The 17,326-nt window shown below is 40.0% G+C and overlaps 1 protein-coding gene across 1 annotated transcript in view; it reads right to left on the reverse strand.

The window, feature by feature from the left end:
• The window catches only part of efnb2a (ephrin-B2a), a 63,099-nt gene that overhangs the window by 16,149 nt on the left and 29,624 nt on the right, over positions 1–17,326 (reverse strand). The window contains exon 2 of the mRNA XM_078221676.1: positions 14,410–14,693. Coding sequence (XP_078077802.1) covers positions 14,410–14,693 — 284 coding nt within the window. The remainder of the gene's footprint in view (positions 1–14,409; positions 14,694–17,326) is intronic.

Below are 17,326 nucleotides of genomic sequence, written 5' to 3' on the forward strand. Positions count from 1 at the left end.
ATATCCATGTGGAACTGAGCTGAGAGAATCTGTGTAACATTAACACTTATTCAGGAAGGTGAACGCATCGTGAACATTCAAAAGCAAACCACGACTGCATATTGGCCAGCTGAAGTCAGCATTTGATCAATTATTGCCATACAGTAGCATGGAGCACAAGTAAAAGGCCTTTAAAAGAAAATCCCCTGAGCAATTACACAGCGCACAGATGAGCTGGTTGAAGTCAACCTAAAGTGTCAGCTGTGACTCCATTGGTAGCACTCTTGCCTTGGACTTTTGAAGGTTAGTTATGGGTTCCAATCCCACTCCAGAGAATTCAGCACAAAGTCTATGCTGGCACACCAGTGCTGATGGAGGGCTGCACTGACAAATGTCCTGTCCTTTAATGATCAAACTGAGGCCCCATCTGTTTCCTCAGATGGACAGAAAAGATCCAACAGTTTTCCTTTGAAGGAAAGCAGTGAAGTTCTTATAGAATCATAGAAACCCTACAGTGCAGAAAGAGGCCATTGGGCCCATCGAGTCTGCACCGACCACAATCCCACCCAGGCCCTAACCCCATATCCCTACATATTTACCCGCTAATCCCTCTAACCTACAGATCTCAGGACACTAAGGGGCAAATTTTAGCACGGCCAATCGACTTAACCCGCACATCTTTGGACTGTGGGAGGAAACCGGAGCGCCCAGAGGAAACCCACGCAGACACGAGGAGAATGTGCAAACTCCACACAGGCAGTGACCCAAGCCGGGAATCGAACCCAGGTCCCTGGAGCTGTGAAGCAGCAGTGCTAACCACTGTGCTACCGTGCCGCCCATCTTGTTGGTGTCTTGTCCAGTATTTACCCCTCAACCCACAGATTAGCTGGACATTATCTTTTTGCTGTTTTTGGGATCACGTTGTGTAAAATTTGGTTGTCTGGACTCAGCTGAGAACAGTAACTCACCTGGGGAAGGAGCAGTGCTCTGAAAGCTCGTGATTCCAAATAAATCTGTTGGACTTTAACTTGATGTTGAGAGACTTCTTACTGTGCCCACCCCAATCCAACACTGGCATCTCCACATCCCAGCTGAGGATACCATGAGACTTGGCTGAAAGCCCAGGAATCTATTACAGCAGTAGAACACCTAAGCCGCAAAGAAAACATTGCTTGGTTGACAGCTCTGATTTTCCAATCTATGCTGTCAATTTCACAATGTTTATTTACACAAGGTAGTAGAGGTTTCAAGTGCTTGCAGTTTCTGCAATTATTACTTTTAAGAGTCTGGATGATTGACACTTTTATTGGTCTGCAGTAAAAAGTAGTATCTTTTTAAAAAAATGAAAATTATGAATGGCAGATTTTTTTTAAAAAAGGTTTGTTTTACACATCCTATTGCCACTAATGGTTCATTGGTTCTGTACAGTATATAGTGAGTGAATAGGCATAGAAGTGAAATAGCTTGGCATGGGGAGCATGAAGGGCCAAAGGGATTGTTTGGGGTGGCATAACTTGATATTGGGGGCATGAAGAGCCATAGGGACTGGGTGGGTGCATAATTTGTTAAGAGGAGTGTTTGGGTTTTGGAAAATGCAATTTTGTACTACCTGACTTGTACTAGCTTGCCATAGTTATGTGACTCTGTCATGAGGCAAGCATGAGGCTGCCATTTCCAGCCAGTTCAATAAAGACTCTCACTGATTATATATTGAAGTAGTACAGCCATCCTTATACATGAAACGTGTCAGAGGATAGTGGCAAAAAATGGTTTGAAACTTGCAAAAGAAGCAGGGAACCCAAGAATGCAGGAAGGTGCATTTGGCAGAATCGGCCAAAAGCTGCTGAGAAAATCATGGCAAACTTTGTAAACTTCCGAATTCCATCTCTAGTCAAAATGAACAGTGATGTGGCAGAATTGGCAGTTCTTCCACTTAGAAAGGCAAAATTATGAGATTGCAACAGACTTAATTAACAAGCTGGAAAAGGTAAGAGTAACTATACTGTTAACACTGCTGAGGGAGGACTGTTACAAAGTGTATACCAGAGGAGCAAAGAAAATAGATGCAGATATTTTGAAAGCTTTAAATGCACATTAAATATGGTGTTCAATATTAGAGTTCAGAGTAAAGATGAGACAGTTGAAAGTCATAGCAGTAACTCAGCTAACAGAATCAAATGAACTTGAATAACTAAGAGATGATCTGATTAAGGATCGATTGGTCCAAGGTGAGAGAGACCCCTCGGTGAGAGCAAATCTACTAAAAGCTGAGAAACTGGCTAAAGCAATGGACATGGATCAAAACACAGAAGTTGTGAATCAACAACTAAAGCATATGTTTGGCAGAGCAGACCAGGAGATGCATTATGCTGAGAGATGGTACAAGCCAAAAAAGCTGAGCAATCGCAGACGAAGGGCAGGATGCAAATACTGCAGAGCACAGCACGTAGAGTTAAAGAAGAATTGTCCGGCATGGGGAAAGTGAGAAGCAAAATCATTTTACACATGACTGTTTGACCAGAAAAAAACAGAAGAAGCCTATACAGATGGTCACTGGAGAGTTATCAGCAGCTGAGTCTGATGAAGAACTATACACAATACAATAAGATTGGTTCAGTCAAGTCAATAGGCAACAAATGGTTTGTGACTGTTACAATGATGATCAGAAGAAGAGTACTATGCAAACAGGAAATGTCAGATGGATACTGGTGCATCTTGCAACATAATCACCTTCACAGGTCTGTGTGAAGTGGCTCAACATGCAGATCCAAAATGAAGTGCTCGAAAGTAAGATAGAGGCTGTTTGATGGCACAAGACTCATACTAAGAAGATGAATTAGTCTGACAACGTAATGCAATGGTAAGGAAGAAGATCTTAATATCTTCCAGCTAATAGATGGGATGCAACAGCCACTCATCTCAGCCGGAGCAAGTCTAAAGCTTGGGCTGGTAACCTTGAATATGCCAACAGAGAAAGGGCCACTAAAAGACTTCAAGGAAGGAGCAGAAAGAGACCTCAAAGCGAGGAAAAGGAAGACAATATTCAAGTAACCCACAAGATGGTTGTAGGCCATGCCAGTGCAATTAAATGCACCAACTGAAAGTAAATGAAGTAATTCAACAAGAAAATAGTCCTGTCCACATGCAAACTACTTTTTCAACAGCAAAAAAACTACTGAAAGCAGAGGTATTAACAGAGGTGAGTGAAAAGATCAAAGTGAAATTACAGAAAGACAAATTTCAGTTTCACAAGACTGCCAAACTGGCAGGTGCAAACTTTCAATGCACTCAACGGGAGTCAGCCCTCAGAGAATGCATAGAGATACTGTCACCTTGATCATACATAGTGGAGTGCACAACCATATATACTCGCCCAGTTGTAGGCATATCCAAACAACGAGCAAAGCAGTTCCTTCGCAGCAATGGATGGTCAGGAAGGAGGGATCTCACCAGCTGAGTAGCGCACTTGCATCAATCACAGAAGTCCACGAGTCCCACAGTGGAACAAGTCACCAAGTCAACAAGGGCCATAGAAATGGCACTATCTGGACAAAGAACATCACCCAGACAAACAGTCAATGTCAACATGCATGCATTCCATTAAGAAACCTACATAGTTTAAAGATTGTGCAATGCATATTCAGAGACTGACTAGTAGAACAAACAGTTGTTAATGCATGAGAACAGTGGGTGTAGTGTGGGTAACTTGGGTAGCTCTCAGTCATACATGCAAATGTGTCTTTTGCTTGTTATAAAAAAGATAGACATCCCCCTTTTTCCTATGAAAAGGGGATATTTGGATTTTGGAAATGCAAACCTGTATTACCTAACTAACTGTACTATCATAGTTATGTGACTCTGCCATGTGGCAAGCACTGTAGGCGGTCACTTCTAGCCAGTTCTGTAAAGATTACCACTGATTACTGAAGTACAGCTGACTTGTACATGAAACCGGGGGGGGGGGGTGCAGAGGGCATGGACGGCCGCTGTGGAGGGCATGAGGTGGCATGTTTGTGACGTCGAGTGTGTAGGGCTTAGCAGGTGTGATGGATGAGGGCTGGAGGACCTTTCTGGTTTTACTTTAACTGGGACAAAGTCCCACAGCCCTCTAAAAAAGCCAGCCTCTGCCCTCAACAACCCACGTGGCTGCCTCCAAACATTTTTCCAGGTCAACACACACAGAGGCAGGTGGGCCAAGCTCATAATTTTCCCAACTCCTGCTACCTGCCTCGAGAGTGAAAATCAAGCCCGTAGAGTCACATTAAAAGCTTGCTGTTATACAGGCTGTTATACAGAAATAAATATAGCAATGAGTTTCTTCAAAAAAATACTGGAATGCTCTCAGTTAAGAAAAGAGCAAATCTGCAACTGTTAATTAGTTCGAGACCAGCCCAAAAGGATAAAAATCACAGCATTCACTTATTCACCCAAGAAAATCCAAAAGGAAAGCTGATCCCTTGTTCAAATTTCTGTGCTTAGTGGTTTGTATTCTATCAATCATTAGTCTTGTGCGTTAGTCAAGCTCAAGACACAGATCAGCAGTTGATGGGTTTTTACATTTATCAAATTGACTTATGGATCACAGATCAAATGTGGTTTTGGTAAAACGACATTTATTTATCTAACATCAGCTTCTCATGACATCTCAAGGACAATACTCCAGCTTTTTAAACACACAAAAGGTGGAAATAAATCAAATGTAACATTTAAGCTTGCTGCAACAAGGAGCAGGAAGGACAAGGGCTCCTCCCCCAAAAATCAGTCCTTTGTAAAGCAGACTGTGGAAAAAGGCCCCATTGAGCTGCACCACTTGTAATCCCTTTTCACTTTTTCCTGATGAATAAAAGAAAACACGTTTCTATTTTCTTTGTATGTCCCACAAAATGCACTTCTGTTTGGCCTGAGATGATGTAAAAATAATTTTATAGGGACCGGGACTAGGTGTGGAGTAACTGGATTACATGCTACTGATGAATTGCTGAATAGAACACTTTGCTGAAGAATGCTAAAGGAATCTCCACTCTGTTGGCGGCAAAGGAACCAGGTTTCTATTCTCTATCTTCAAGACTGTGGAAGGCACAAATGAGGGCCCTTTCTAGTTTAATGCTTTCTGCTAATTAGCCATGCACTTAATAAAACATCGACGAGCAGTGGATCTAATGTTTTTTCACAACAAAATTAATTATGATACATTCAAGTGTCAGCAGTACTTTTAATGTGCCTCCTTGAGTTATGACACTTATTAACTGTCATAAAATGCATTGGCATTGATCCAATATTTTTGCCTTTTTTATACAGTCCCTAAACATTGAGCAAGATGGGAACATTGTCAGAATACTGTTGCATCTCAAGAGGGGTACTTTAATCGACATCTTCATTAGATAGGAAAAACTTTTGCCAGTCAAATAAAAATTAACACGAAAACTAAAAGAATTAAAGATTTTCCAGCTCTCATTTGTTTCGTTATTTTATAAGACACCACAGAGCCTTTAACACAGTGGGTCGCTTGACGGGGGTAACTTGATTTGTCTAACTAACAGGAAAGGTCAGTGCCATGTCAAGTTTTATGCAGTCGTCTTTCTCCATCTGGGAGATTTCCCTTTACTGTTAAACAAAAGCATGGTGGGTGCCTATGAATATTCCTCATGCTGGCAGGTTTTTTTAAATCAGCTCACAAAGACTAACGTTCTACTGGTAAGCATGAGAATATAGTATTCACCTCCCCCACCCCCTTCATCAATAAGGCCACTTATCTGAAATGGAAGCAACAAGCTCCGCAGTAATTGTCTCACATTATGCCCAGGTCCTTCAAGGACGACAAGGAATTCTTTAAACTCGAGTGTCTCGATTTAATGAGCACAGATTCTAGGGGCTATGATTGTCTTCCAAAATACAAGCTTCAAACGTTGCCCATGGCAAAGAGAAAGTGTGTTGAGAAGGACACTTCCCATGCCTGTTACAACACCCTATAGCTCTCAGGAAGGATCAAATGCTAGCAGCAGTTACACACTGACAGTATTTTCACTGGGGCAAAGGAGTTTGGACTTTTGAAATTAAAAGGTAATGGTACTTATCAGCTCAAAACTATTGTCTTGTTTCTTTACAAACAGCACTGCCTCCCTAAAGGAGAGACAGGAGCCAAAGTAACCAATCATCTTTTAGAAACATAGTACCCTGTATAAAGTAATTGTCACAAAAAAAGGGACAGGCAGCACCTTGCCATTTCCAATGCGTTATTTAATCTTTTACATTATAGCTTCAAAATGCAGGAGTGAAATTAATCCTGATTCCTGATAAATGACCTCAGGTTTCATCTCCAATGCCTTGCCCAACACAGATGGCACTATTTCTCTGCCGAAAAGATGCCAGAATTTCTAGGCTCTTATTCTTTAGATGAGACGGTCCAACTTGTCTTGGCTGATGGCTAAACAGGAAAGAGATGCTGTTGTAGATTTAAGATAAGCTCCTTCCAATGTTACAGTTCATTCTTAGGCTAAAATGACAAGATACAATCATTGTTCCTTTTACACAATGCGTCTGATTTTTAGTTCCACTTTAGATTCTTAGCTGTCGGTTTGGCTGCTAAATGAAATGCTTCACAGAAACAGCCGCTTTTGAGAAGGGCTGGCAGTGATCATTTGTCCTGCTTCAACCACACCTCCTGCTGGCTGACTACAGACAGCATTAGGATGGGAAATACAGAATTCCATGGCCTAAGCTGTTCGACGTTATCAGTGGCGGAGAGGGATTCATGAGGGAGGGAGCCAGCAACCATCAAGGTGCAAGCTAAGCACTGTGGTTAAATGCACAAGTTGGCAAATTCTCTAAGCGTGTGATTCTAATTATCGTACAAGTAATTTACTCAACAGCATATGTGCCGATTGAAAGGAGTACTGCATTCTCCATCACTGTCATCTTTGACATTGCAACAGGAATCCATTTGAATGTGACAGTATTGATGTGACGGTGGCCATTGTAACAACCATGCAAACTACGTTAGCACAAACTGATAGTCAAATTCAGTGCTTGATTCCAAGCCTCCTAGGGAATATTTTTCTCATTAGCAGGAGCCCTGATAAGCTTAAGTGAACCACAGCCGAGTTGTTTCTTAGCAGGGGGGGTTTACACAGACTGTGTGCACTGAGGGCATGTATAAAGATGGAAACCAGTTCTGTCTATTTCAATGCCATGTTCTGAAACTCCAAATTGTAACTGTTAATGGACTAGAGTGCACAATCTGAAAATGTACCTAGTTGCTTCATCAGAATTGTGTTACAGACATTACAGAATAAAAACTAAGATCTCAGATCCAAAAAAATCTATTCTGCCCATTTCCTCTCTTTTACCCAAGTCAGCTATAGTCCATCATTTCATACTGAGTTAAAAATTGACCCAGTTCCCTCTTGAATGATTCTCCTGATTGAACATATATTGATGACCAATAGTAAAGATATAAGGTTATGAGGGTCATGTTTTACAACATAACAATTGAAATCATCTCTCTCTCTGAAGTAAAGACCCTGAAATCACACTGTGGGATACTAATAAATGCTTAATCTTGTTCTGTTTGTTTACAGTGAAGGCAATAACATGTTTAAAAGAAGTGGGTTAATGCATAAATAACAGACAAGTTTATTTTGATGAGTACGTTCAACGTCAATGGGGTGAATTTTCCCGTTTCGCCCGCCACAAGAATTGTAGCGGGCAAGGGGCAAACCATGGAAATGTCCATTGACCTCGGGTGGGATTTTCCGGTTTCAGGGCAAGCGCAGCTGGAAAATCCCACCCTATGCGTTTGTTTCATGTGGTGCAAAATCAAGACCCAAATATTTATCTTGTGAACAGTTTTGCTATTTTGGAAACAAATGCACAGATTATCATTTCTAAAAAATACATATACCCAAATTAATTACAGAAGAAAGCAAATCAGAAAATCAAGCTTTCCTTACCCACAATTTCCCGATTATAAAATGAATGGTTGGAAAGCAATGGATCGCAAATCCTTGAATTTGATCATCTAGAACCAGTATTTCTGAAAACCAGTACATTTAATGCTCTAGTATCATCTGAATCAGTAACTTTGTAATCCGATAATGATTTTGGGCTTCTACATAGAAATTAAAGGCCAGTTGGTCATCAAAGGGTTAATCAGAAAATAATTCTGAAGCATTAAAATCAACCAGTTTCAATCCAGTGGTTTTCACTTTTGAAAACCATTCAGTCACAAACACAAGCAATGATATTAATGACCCAATGATTACCCTGTGGGCTCCAATCAGGCAAAATGTAGCATTTTAAGCGGGAGGTCATCCCTTGGTTAGTCGATGTCTACATTCACTGAGTTAATGCCGACTGACAGTTTGGAATACAACATAACTAATGAGAAAACACATCGCTCTCCCGCACAATAGCTGGTTTTAAAACCATGATGTACATGAAGCTATTTGCTTTGACTACAAACAGTCCTCCAGTAAAGTTAATAAAGTGCCACAGTCAGGTTGTGCCCCACTGATGAACCTTACTGCTTTACAAGGAGAATCTTTTCTCGGTGGGAATCTAGAGTAATTTTCCACTTGTCTGCTTCAATAAAACATGTGTTTGTCGTGCGTTTTTAGATCAAAGACAACAATATAATGTTTGTACAACACAAACTGCCATTGATATTATGTAGCTGTCTTTACATTGTATTTAAAAGGATGATGTTTGCATATATCAGAATGTTGCATTGTCATCTTCAGTGGATGACTAACTAAATCAACCACATCCCACTACATCTCTGGGATATTTCTTCAACTACTGAGAGCGCAGATCTTTTTTTCAATGTCATCTCTAGGGGTCCTGTCACTCTGATCATTACAGCATTGAGGAAAACATATCTGATCAAGGTGTATGGCTAGCAATTAAGGTTGTAAGATCCAACTAATTAAGCATGGAGCATTTCCACACTGTGACACTAGGGGTGGTTGAGTTTGACATCTCTTTCAATATCTAAAGCTGCAAACTCTGCACTGTTCCATTAAATATATGGCCAATGCTTCAACATTAACAAAGTCCAACTGGAAAAATCCATTCAACTTGGATGTCAAACTGAACAAAACTAATGATTCCACAAAGATAAGAAATGAGGATGTAAAGAAAGCAGAACGTTGCCTCAATTCTCTTCAACCATTTTCTGCAAGAAATTTATTTAAAGTCTCCAAATTATGTTTCTTATTAGCTCACCATTGTATCATTAATAAAACAAACAACATCAATCAACCACAGGTAAGGGGTAATTTTAACCGAAGTCATCTGGTGGCAAATTGATATGATCCAGTTGGCCAACTGTTCTACACGTCGTCCAATTTTACTAAGGGTGAAAATGTAAAACCAGGGGTGAATATTACAGACCCTCCCACCACTAAGACTTTACAGTCCTGCTGAGGTCAATGGAGCTTTGAATGGCTCGTACATTTTCCACCTTTGTCCTTGCTATGACAGGGCTATAAAATATGGCCTCAGGTGTCATGTAAACTGGTTGATTGATGTTATTCATTTTATTAATGATACAATGGTGAGCTAATAAGAAACATAATTTGGAGACTTCAAATAAATTTCTTCTTGCAGAAAATGATTGAAGAGAATTGAGGCAACGTTCTGCTTTCTTTACATCCTCATTTCTTATCTTCGTGGAATCATTAGTTTTGTTCAGTTTGACATCCAAGTTGAATGGATTTTTCCAGTTGGATGTCGTTGATTTTGAAGCATTGGCCATATATTTAATGGAACAGTGCAGAGTTTGCAGCTTTAGATATTGAAAGAGATGTCAAACTCAGCCATCCCTAGTGTCACAATGTGTGGAAATGCTCCATGCTTAATTAGTTGGATCTTACAACCTTAATTGCCAGCCATACACCTTGATCAGTTTTCCAGAGTAGTTTAAGTTATGACCAATTTCACCATTCCCTATAAGGCAGGTGTATATTCCACTTTCATTGGGACCCTACATATTTTCTCTAACAGTATTTGTGAATTGTCTAAAACAAAATGGGACTTGATTTAACTCCTGGGGGTGAGAGAAGTGTGAGCGGTGAGGGATCAGAAGCAGGAAGGTTCTGTCAATTTTAGCAGCAGGATCTGATTAAGGTGTACCGTACTCATCTGCTGACCAGAAGAGCCAGGGAGTTAGCAGGAATCAGTTACCAACCTATTAATGTCAAACATCAGAAGGCTACCACCAAGGACAGGGGAAAATTGTCCCTGGCACAAGGCAAGTTCTTACAGAGGGCAATCCTGGCTGAGAGAGGCGGGGAAGCCCAAAATATGGAGGCTGATAGCTTCCTTATAGTCCCAGGTGGAACACCTATCTCAAAAACAATAAAAAACAGTAAAAACCCAACTTTGCTGTGCCTCTTCCAACCCTGGCTACCTGCATATGTATTTAATGCAGTGTCTGACAACGTTCACTGTATGTCCTTGCCAGTTACAACTTACAATGATTGGCCTGATCATGGCAGGAAAGGGGTTGATATGCCCCCATTTCATTGTAGTTGCCTGGTTTCTGACACTTGGGTGCAAAGTGAGTTAAAATTGACCACCATTCAGCATGATTCTGGACAAAAACATATCACCACTTACAAATTCCAAATGATCAATTTCCACTACACAATAACGCCAGTAAATTCTATAGATCTCCAAAGGTGTCAGACACAAGGGTCTGCAGGTTTTTATTTGCTTTAGTCATTTTTATTTGTTGCTTTGTAGTAGTGGCCTCAGAGTCAGAAGCTGTGGTTTAAATTCCATTCCAGAGACTTGAGAACATAATCCAGGCTGGCAATCCAGTGCAGTACTGAGGGAGTGCTGCAATGTCAAAGGTGCCATCTTTTGAAGTCATTGAGCTGACACTCTGCCCTGCCAGATGAGAGTAAAATAGTCTATGTTCTATTTGAGGAAGAACAGGGAGTTCTTCCCTGAACAATCCCTCAACAAACATCACTGAAAAACAGATTGATTATTACTGTGTGCAAAATGGCTACATTGTGAGTGACTACATTTCACTGGCTGTAAAGCACTTTAGAATGCCTGAGGTTGTGAAGAGCATAACTGTAAGTCTTACTTTCTATATTTTTATGTACTTGTTTTTCATCTATGCTGGCAGTCCTTAACCTAACGGATGTCACTGAATTTAAAATGTAGCCAGTTGCATAAAAATGTACTTGTGAGGAACAATTTTACGCTCCAAGTAATACCCACATTCTTTTCATTATTAGTTTTTCATGAACTTCACATTAGTACAGCAGTTTCTACTTAAAGCTTTCTATCCATGCCTAAAAATATTTCATGTCATTAGTTCTCATAAGAAATAAGTATAATTCCTCACATCATATAAAGACTATTCCTTATCACTGTGCTGCCTAGAATGAGAGCATTTAAATGTTTTGTGCAAGATGGAAGCTTAAAGCCTTATCATGAGCTGTATGTCAAGTGTCTCTTGCTTCAAGCCAAGGCCAGGATATCTTTAAAATAATCATTGAAATTGGCTGATTTGGCCTGTGTCCGCCAGGATCCATCAACAAATGAAAGGTCTTCACCAGTCTCCCAATTTTAGGATTGGGTTTAGCTCTAGGATTTGGTTTTGTGCAGCCACTGGGTTCCATTAATTAAGTCAGGCACCATCAGACAACACTTTACAGACAACACTTCAAAATGTTACATGTTCTGAATACTGTCATAGCTAGTAATCATCATCCAACTGTAAGTTGAACTAATGAGGTCTACTTGCTGACCTAAGTATTTGCATGCTCCGTCATTTTTAGTCCCAGAGTCAGAAATGTGTCCTGCTAGAGCAATGAAAAGGACTGTAAATTAATGAAGGTGCTGTAACTGGAGACTGAGCAAGGCTGGGAGAAACTCTAAAGGCCAATTTCACAGCCTTGGTAATTTGTGAACCAAGGACAAGCCAGGACTCAGCTTGTTAAATCCAGATTGTTATAAGGTTGTTTCATATATAAATTTAGGACTGATTAGAAAAACAGACAGCTCGCCAGCATGGGAATTTATACAAAGCATGACATACAGCTACAGGAGGAGTGTGAGAAGCATTGCTTATAGGCTATTAATAGACATGCTGTACAAGCAAAATGCTGTGAAGTATATTCATATTCAACTCTTCATTGCTCTATCCTAATTACAACTGTATAGTTGCACACTTCATGTTCTACCAACGTAGATGTTCATTAAAAGAAGTGGAAGAGAAATTGAACTGTAAGTTTGAAAATGTTGATAAGTACATTTTAAAGATCATACCAATATTTTTCTTCAGCTGGTCTTAAATTTCAACAGTAAACACATCCTAAATCATCAAAAGAGTGCTGAACACCTTGATTATATTCTCATACTCTTATTTTTTTCAAATAGTCGAATGCAATTCTTTCTAGTACAGCTGAAAATATTTTGTTCAGATTAAGGGTTGCAGGGATAACTATAGTTGGAATCGGGACAATATATTGCTAGGGTCAAAGAAAATAAGAGTCTGAGTTTACATAACACCTTTCGTGCCATCAGGACATCCCAAAGTGCTTTCTCACCAAATAAATACTTTTGAAGTGTAGTCACTGTTGTAGCATATGAAAAGACAGCAGCAAATTTGCACACAGCAAGATCCCACAAACCAGCAATCAGATAAATGACCAGATCATCCATTTTAGTTTGTTGAAGGATAGATGTTGACCAGGACAATGGGGAGAGGACCCTCCTGCTCTTTTATAAATACTGCCATGGGATCTTCCACCCAAGAGGGCCAATAGGGCTCAGTTCAATTACTTATCCAAAAGATGGTACTTCTGATAGTGCAATACACCCTCACTCTAGAATTCCTTCTCAATATCCCTCCAACTCCCTCTCTTCCTTTCAGGCCCTCTTATCAATTTTACCCCGCTGACCAAGTTTTTGCTCACCTCTCCCAACATCTCTTTTTGGCTCAGGTCCATTTCTGTCTCATTATAGTTTTGTAAAACTCCTTGGCATGTTTTACAATGTTAAATATGCTATACAAGTGTAGGTTATTGTATTCAATAAATAAGAATCATTGAGTTTCTACGCAGAGTTTCCCTCAGCGAGTTAAAACGGGTCAGACAGAGCCAATGGTAAGGTAGATAATGCGTGGTTCATGGAAGGAAATGTTTAGTTTAACTTAGCTTCTCTACATTTAAATATTCTTAGCATTTGTGATCCAAATGTCATTCCAAAGTTGATCCTCCAGCAGGGCCTCACCAAGGATTTGAACAACACTTCTTTGTCAATAGTTTCCGATGTAAGAAATGTGTTGCTCTGGCAATGCTTTACTAATTGCAGCATTGTTTTAGCTTATGGTTAAACTTACTTATCATCCGATTCTATCTTGAAATTGTAAATATTAGTAATGTCAGGATGAATTTTTAAAATTGAAGTAGTTAATACTTAAAGTTGACATTAGGACTTATTTATTGCTATATATATTCCATATTTTATTATAGTCAGTTGGTTTTGGTTAAAGATTTCTGATGTTTGAATATTACTTCTCTTTGTGCTCAGTCCCTGTTCACATTGTTTTAAATAGCCAAGACCTAAGGCAATAAATAGACTTCTACTTTAGAATTAGTGGCTGAGTTGTAAACAGAAGAAAATTCTGTTCACATTTTAACAAGGATTGAAATTCAGCATGAGGCATTTTCCAGGCGAGACATCCGTTTACACCTTTAGTGATTAACGTGTGGAATAAGCTGCCATCCATCTTGGCTCTCTGTGCCTGTTTTATTCCCTTAGCACATTTGGGTACAAGAAAATGACCTTTTTAAAAATTTTCTAAGTTTATATAAACAAAGTGAGCTGTTAACTCAATGTGGATTGCAAAAGGAAAATAACAGCTTATTTGTAGAATCAGCTGGATGTACACAATGATTTACAGCAATACTGGGAACTGACAGAGGCAGAAAGGTTCAAATGAATGGGGTTGAAAACAAAACAGCAAAAAACTATGGCTGGAATTCTCGAACCTCACCCGCAGCTGGAATTATCCAGTACCGCTGCTGTGAGCAGAGGTTTGGCTGAGCACCAAAATCTCTGTTTTCACTGGTAGTAGGGCATACAAGACCAGAGAATTCCGGCTTAACACTGAAGCAGGTGTGCTTTTCCTAGTGTCCTGGTCAATATTTATCTTCTACCCAACACCCCCAGAAGTCATATTTGCTGGTCATTTGCTTCATTGGTACTTGTCCATACTGAACACAAATTGGCTACCATGTTTCCTACAGTGACTGCACTTCAAATGAACTTCACTGGCTGTGAAGTGTTTGGGGATGGCCGAAGATAATGAAAGATGCAAGTTCTTTCAAGCCTTTCTTTTTGACTTTTTAAAGTGTTTGTAAATAATTCAAAGCTAGCATGGCAAGATACAAAATTGAGAGTACTTACAAATAATATAATAGTCCTCATATTTTCTGAATTCCAGTCCCCAGAGGTTAGGGCTAAATTCCTGAAACTTGATGGTAAACTTGACATCTTGATCTGGCTTGTTGCAATTGAGTAACGGTGTGGGGCTGGGCACAGCATTACAGCTGTCAGCTTGGTCTTTTGACACCAGGTACAGTTTAAAGTACTCATATTGTCCAGTAATCCTGGAATCCACCTTGGGACAAATAATGTCCAGTTTGTCTCCTATCTGTGGGTACATCACCAGGCCTTTGCTTGGTAGAAACCTAAAAATGGAAACACAAGAGAAGAACATGTAAATAAGTGTGTGTTTGCCAAAGAACATATACAAATATTCTGTTTTGCAAAGGATTTTTTTCCCCAGGTTTTTGCAGGAAGCTGGAACTTGATAAGTAACTGGCTGCAATAACAATGTACATGGAGGGGATATTAAATGAAAGCAAGGAAAAATATTTTCCATTGAACTCTTTTTGTTGGATAGGGTCCCTTTTAAACCAACAAACCCCCTCCACCCTAATTTCCCCACTCCAAATAGTTAACTTCTATTTATGCATTTTAAGTTCACTTGTCACGTTAATAACAGTGTTATAAACATGAGCAATTCAAAAGATAAAATTTGAGAAATATGTTTTTCTTTCCTTCAGCATTATAATTTTACAGACTGCCATTGTGCAAAAGCAAGGCGGTGAAAGCAGATCCTTGAACAAAAGGCGAGAGTTAAGCTACATTTTGGCGAGGTCTCCTAGGTTAGAACTGAACTTGGGAACACCTTTCAAAACAGTTCCATTCCATAAAAAGGTTCCACCCAAAAGGATTTTATAAATTGGAATAAAGGACCTGTTGTTGTGCAATTTGTTTTATTCATGAAAGTACATCCTGGTATATAGGCCAGACTTGTCTTGGGAGCATTTGTTCATAAATTGCACTTTCGGCACTCATATATGTTCGCCATTACCAAGCCTTACTTTTAGATATGTTTGCTTGAGTTAATAATTGGAAGCAGCTCCTTAAACCTTTTGCTATTGATACAATTTCCTCAAGGTCTAGAGCAAAGTGCCTTTGCCGTATGGAATTATACAATGTTATAAAGAATTTAACCACAGCTGTACACAAGTAAAACTACAGAGCTTGTCAAAGGTTACAACACAAAGGAACATTTTAACCATTACTCAGCACACTTAGTCACTTCTTAATCTATTTCTCCTGTAAGTTTAATTGCATATTAAGCATTTTGAATGTCTCCTAAAGGGATTCATCTCCTCCAATTTAATCATATTCTGTTTTACAGAATGGAGACTAGCAGGAGTGAACAGCATTGAGATCCACCTCACAATGCGAGGCGAGTTGAGTATTTGTTAGTTTCCATACCCTTTACCTTGCACAACAATTGACCGCACTGTGTAGGAATGTAAAGGTTTCAGATCATCCAATTAAATTATCCCTCTGTTCATGTTCCAGGCCACTAGATGATGTTACAGAATTGCCCATTATCTGAACTCTGAATTGTCCCTACCTCTAACTTCTTCCAGGCCTACAATCCTCAGAGATTTCTGCATTCCTCCATGCCTCTTGCACATCTCCAATTTTCATCGCCCCAGCATTGTTATGTCTTAAGCTGTTCAGGCCACAAATCCTGGGATTTTCTCACTAAATTTTTCTGTATCTCTACATTTCACTCCTTTTCTAAGGTGCTCCTTAAGACCTACTCCTTAGACCAACCTTTGCTAATATGTCTTCTGTGACTCAGGGCCAAATTTTGTCTGATGACATTCCTGTCAAGCACCTTGGGGCATTTTACATTAAAGATGCTAAATGAATGTATGGTATTGTTGTTGGGATAGTGCTCACATTGATTGGCTGAAGTTACAGTTGGAACATTGCACTGTTTGATTACTACTCAAATTACATCTTAGGCAAAATGCTGAATCAGTTTTGTCCAATTGTATATCCTTTTACCCTGAGTTTTCAGTACAATTATTGACAAATCAAAACATCATTGGCAACAAATGTAGCCGATCTTGATGGTGGATATTTTGAGATGCAGAAGCCATAGAAACCTGCTCTCTGTCCACGTAAAACCTATTTGTTCATCACTGACAATATTGGGTCCAATTTTAACATTGGGTTTTGAATGGGTTCAAATTGGGTCCAACTGTTTCTGGATTTAATTATTGTAAATCCTGAAAATCATGTGTTCCATGCTGGTCTGCATTAATCACACAAAACAAAATGCAATGAACTTTACTTCATTGACATACTTCATTTTGATGCATTTTGGTGGGAATAATGTAGGGAGGAGCTACACGATAAATGGAAGAACCATAAAGGGTGTAGAGACGCAGAGGGACCTGGGTGTGCAAGTCCACAGATCTTTGAAGGTGACGTCACAGGTGGAGAAGGTGGTGAAGAAGGCATATGGCATGCTTGCCTTTATAGGACGGGGCATAGAGTATAAAAGTTGGGGTCTGATGTTGCAGATGTATAGAACGTTGGTTCGGCCGCATTTGGAATACTGCGTCCAGTTCTGGTCGCCACACTACCAGAAGGACGTGGAGGCTTTGGAGAGAGTACAGAGGAGGTTTACCAGGATGTTGCCTGGTATGGAGGGGCTTGGTTATGAGGAGAGATTGGGGAAACTGGGGTTGTTCTCCTTGGAAAGACGGAGGATGAGGGGAGACTTAATAGAGGTGTATAAAATTATGAAAGGCATAGATAGGGTGAACGGTGGGAAGCTTTTCCCCGGGTCGGTGGTGACGTTCACGAGGGGTCATAGGTTCAAGGTGAAGGGGGGGAGGTTTAACACAGATATCAGAAGGACATATTTCACACAGAGGGTCGTGGGGGCCTGGAATGTGTTGCCGGGCAAGGTGGTGGAGGCGGACACACTGGGAACGTTTAA

Source organism: Mustelus asterias, chromosome 10, assembly GCF_964213995.1.
Source record: "Mustelus asterias chromosome 10, sMusAst1.hap1.1, whole genome shotgun sequence".
NCBI classification, from domain to species: domain Eukaryota; kingdom Metazoa; phylum Chordata; class Chondrichthyes; order Carcharhiniformes; family Triakidae; genus Mustelus; species Mustelus asterias.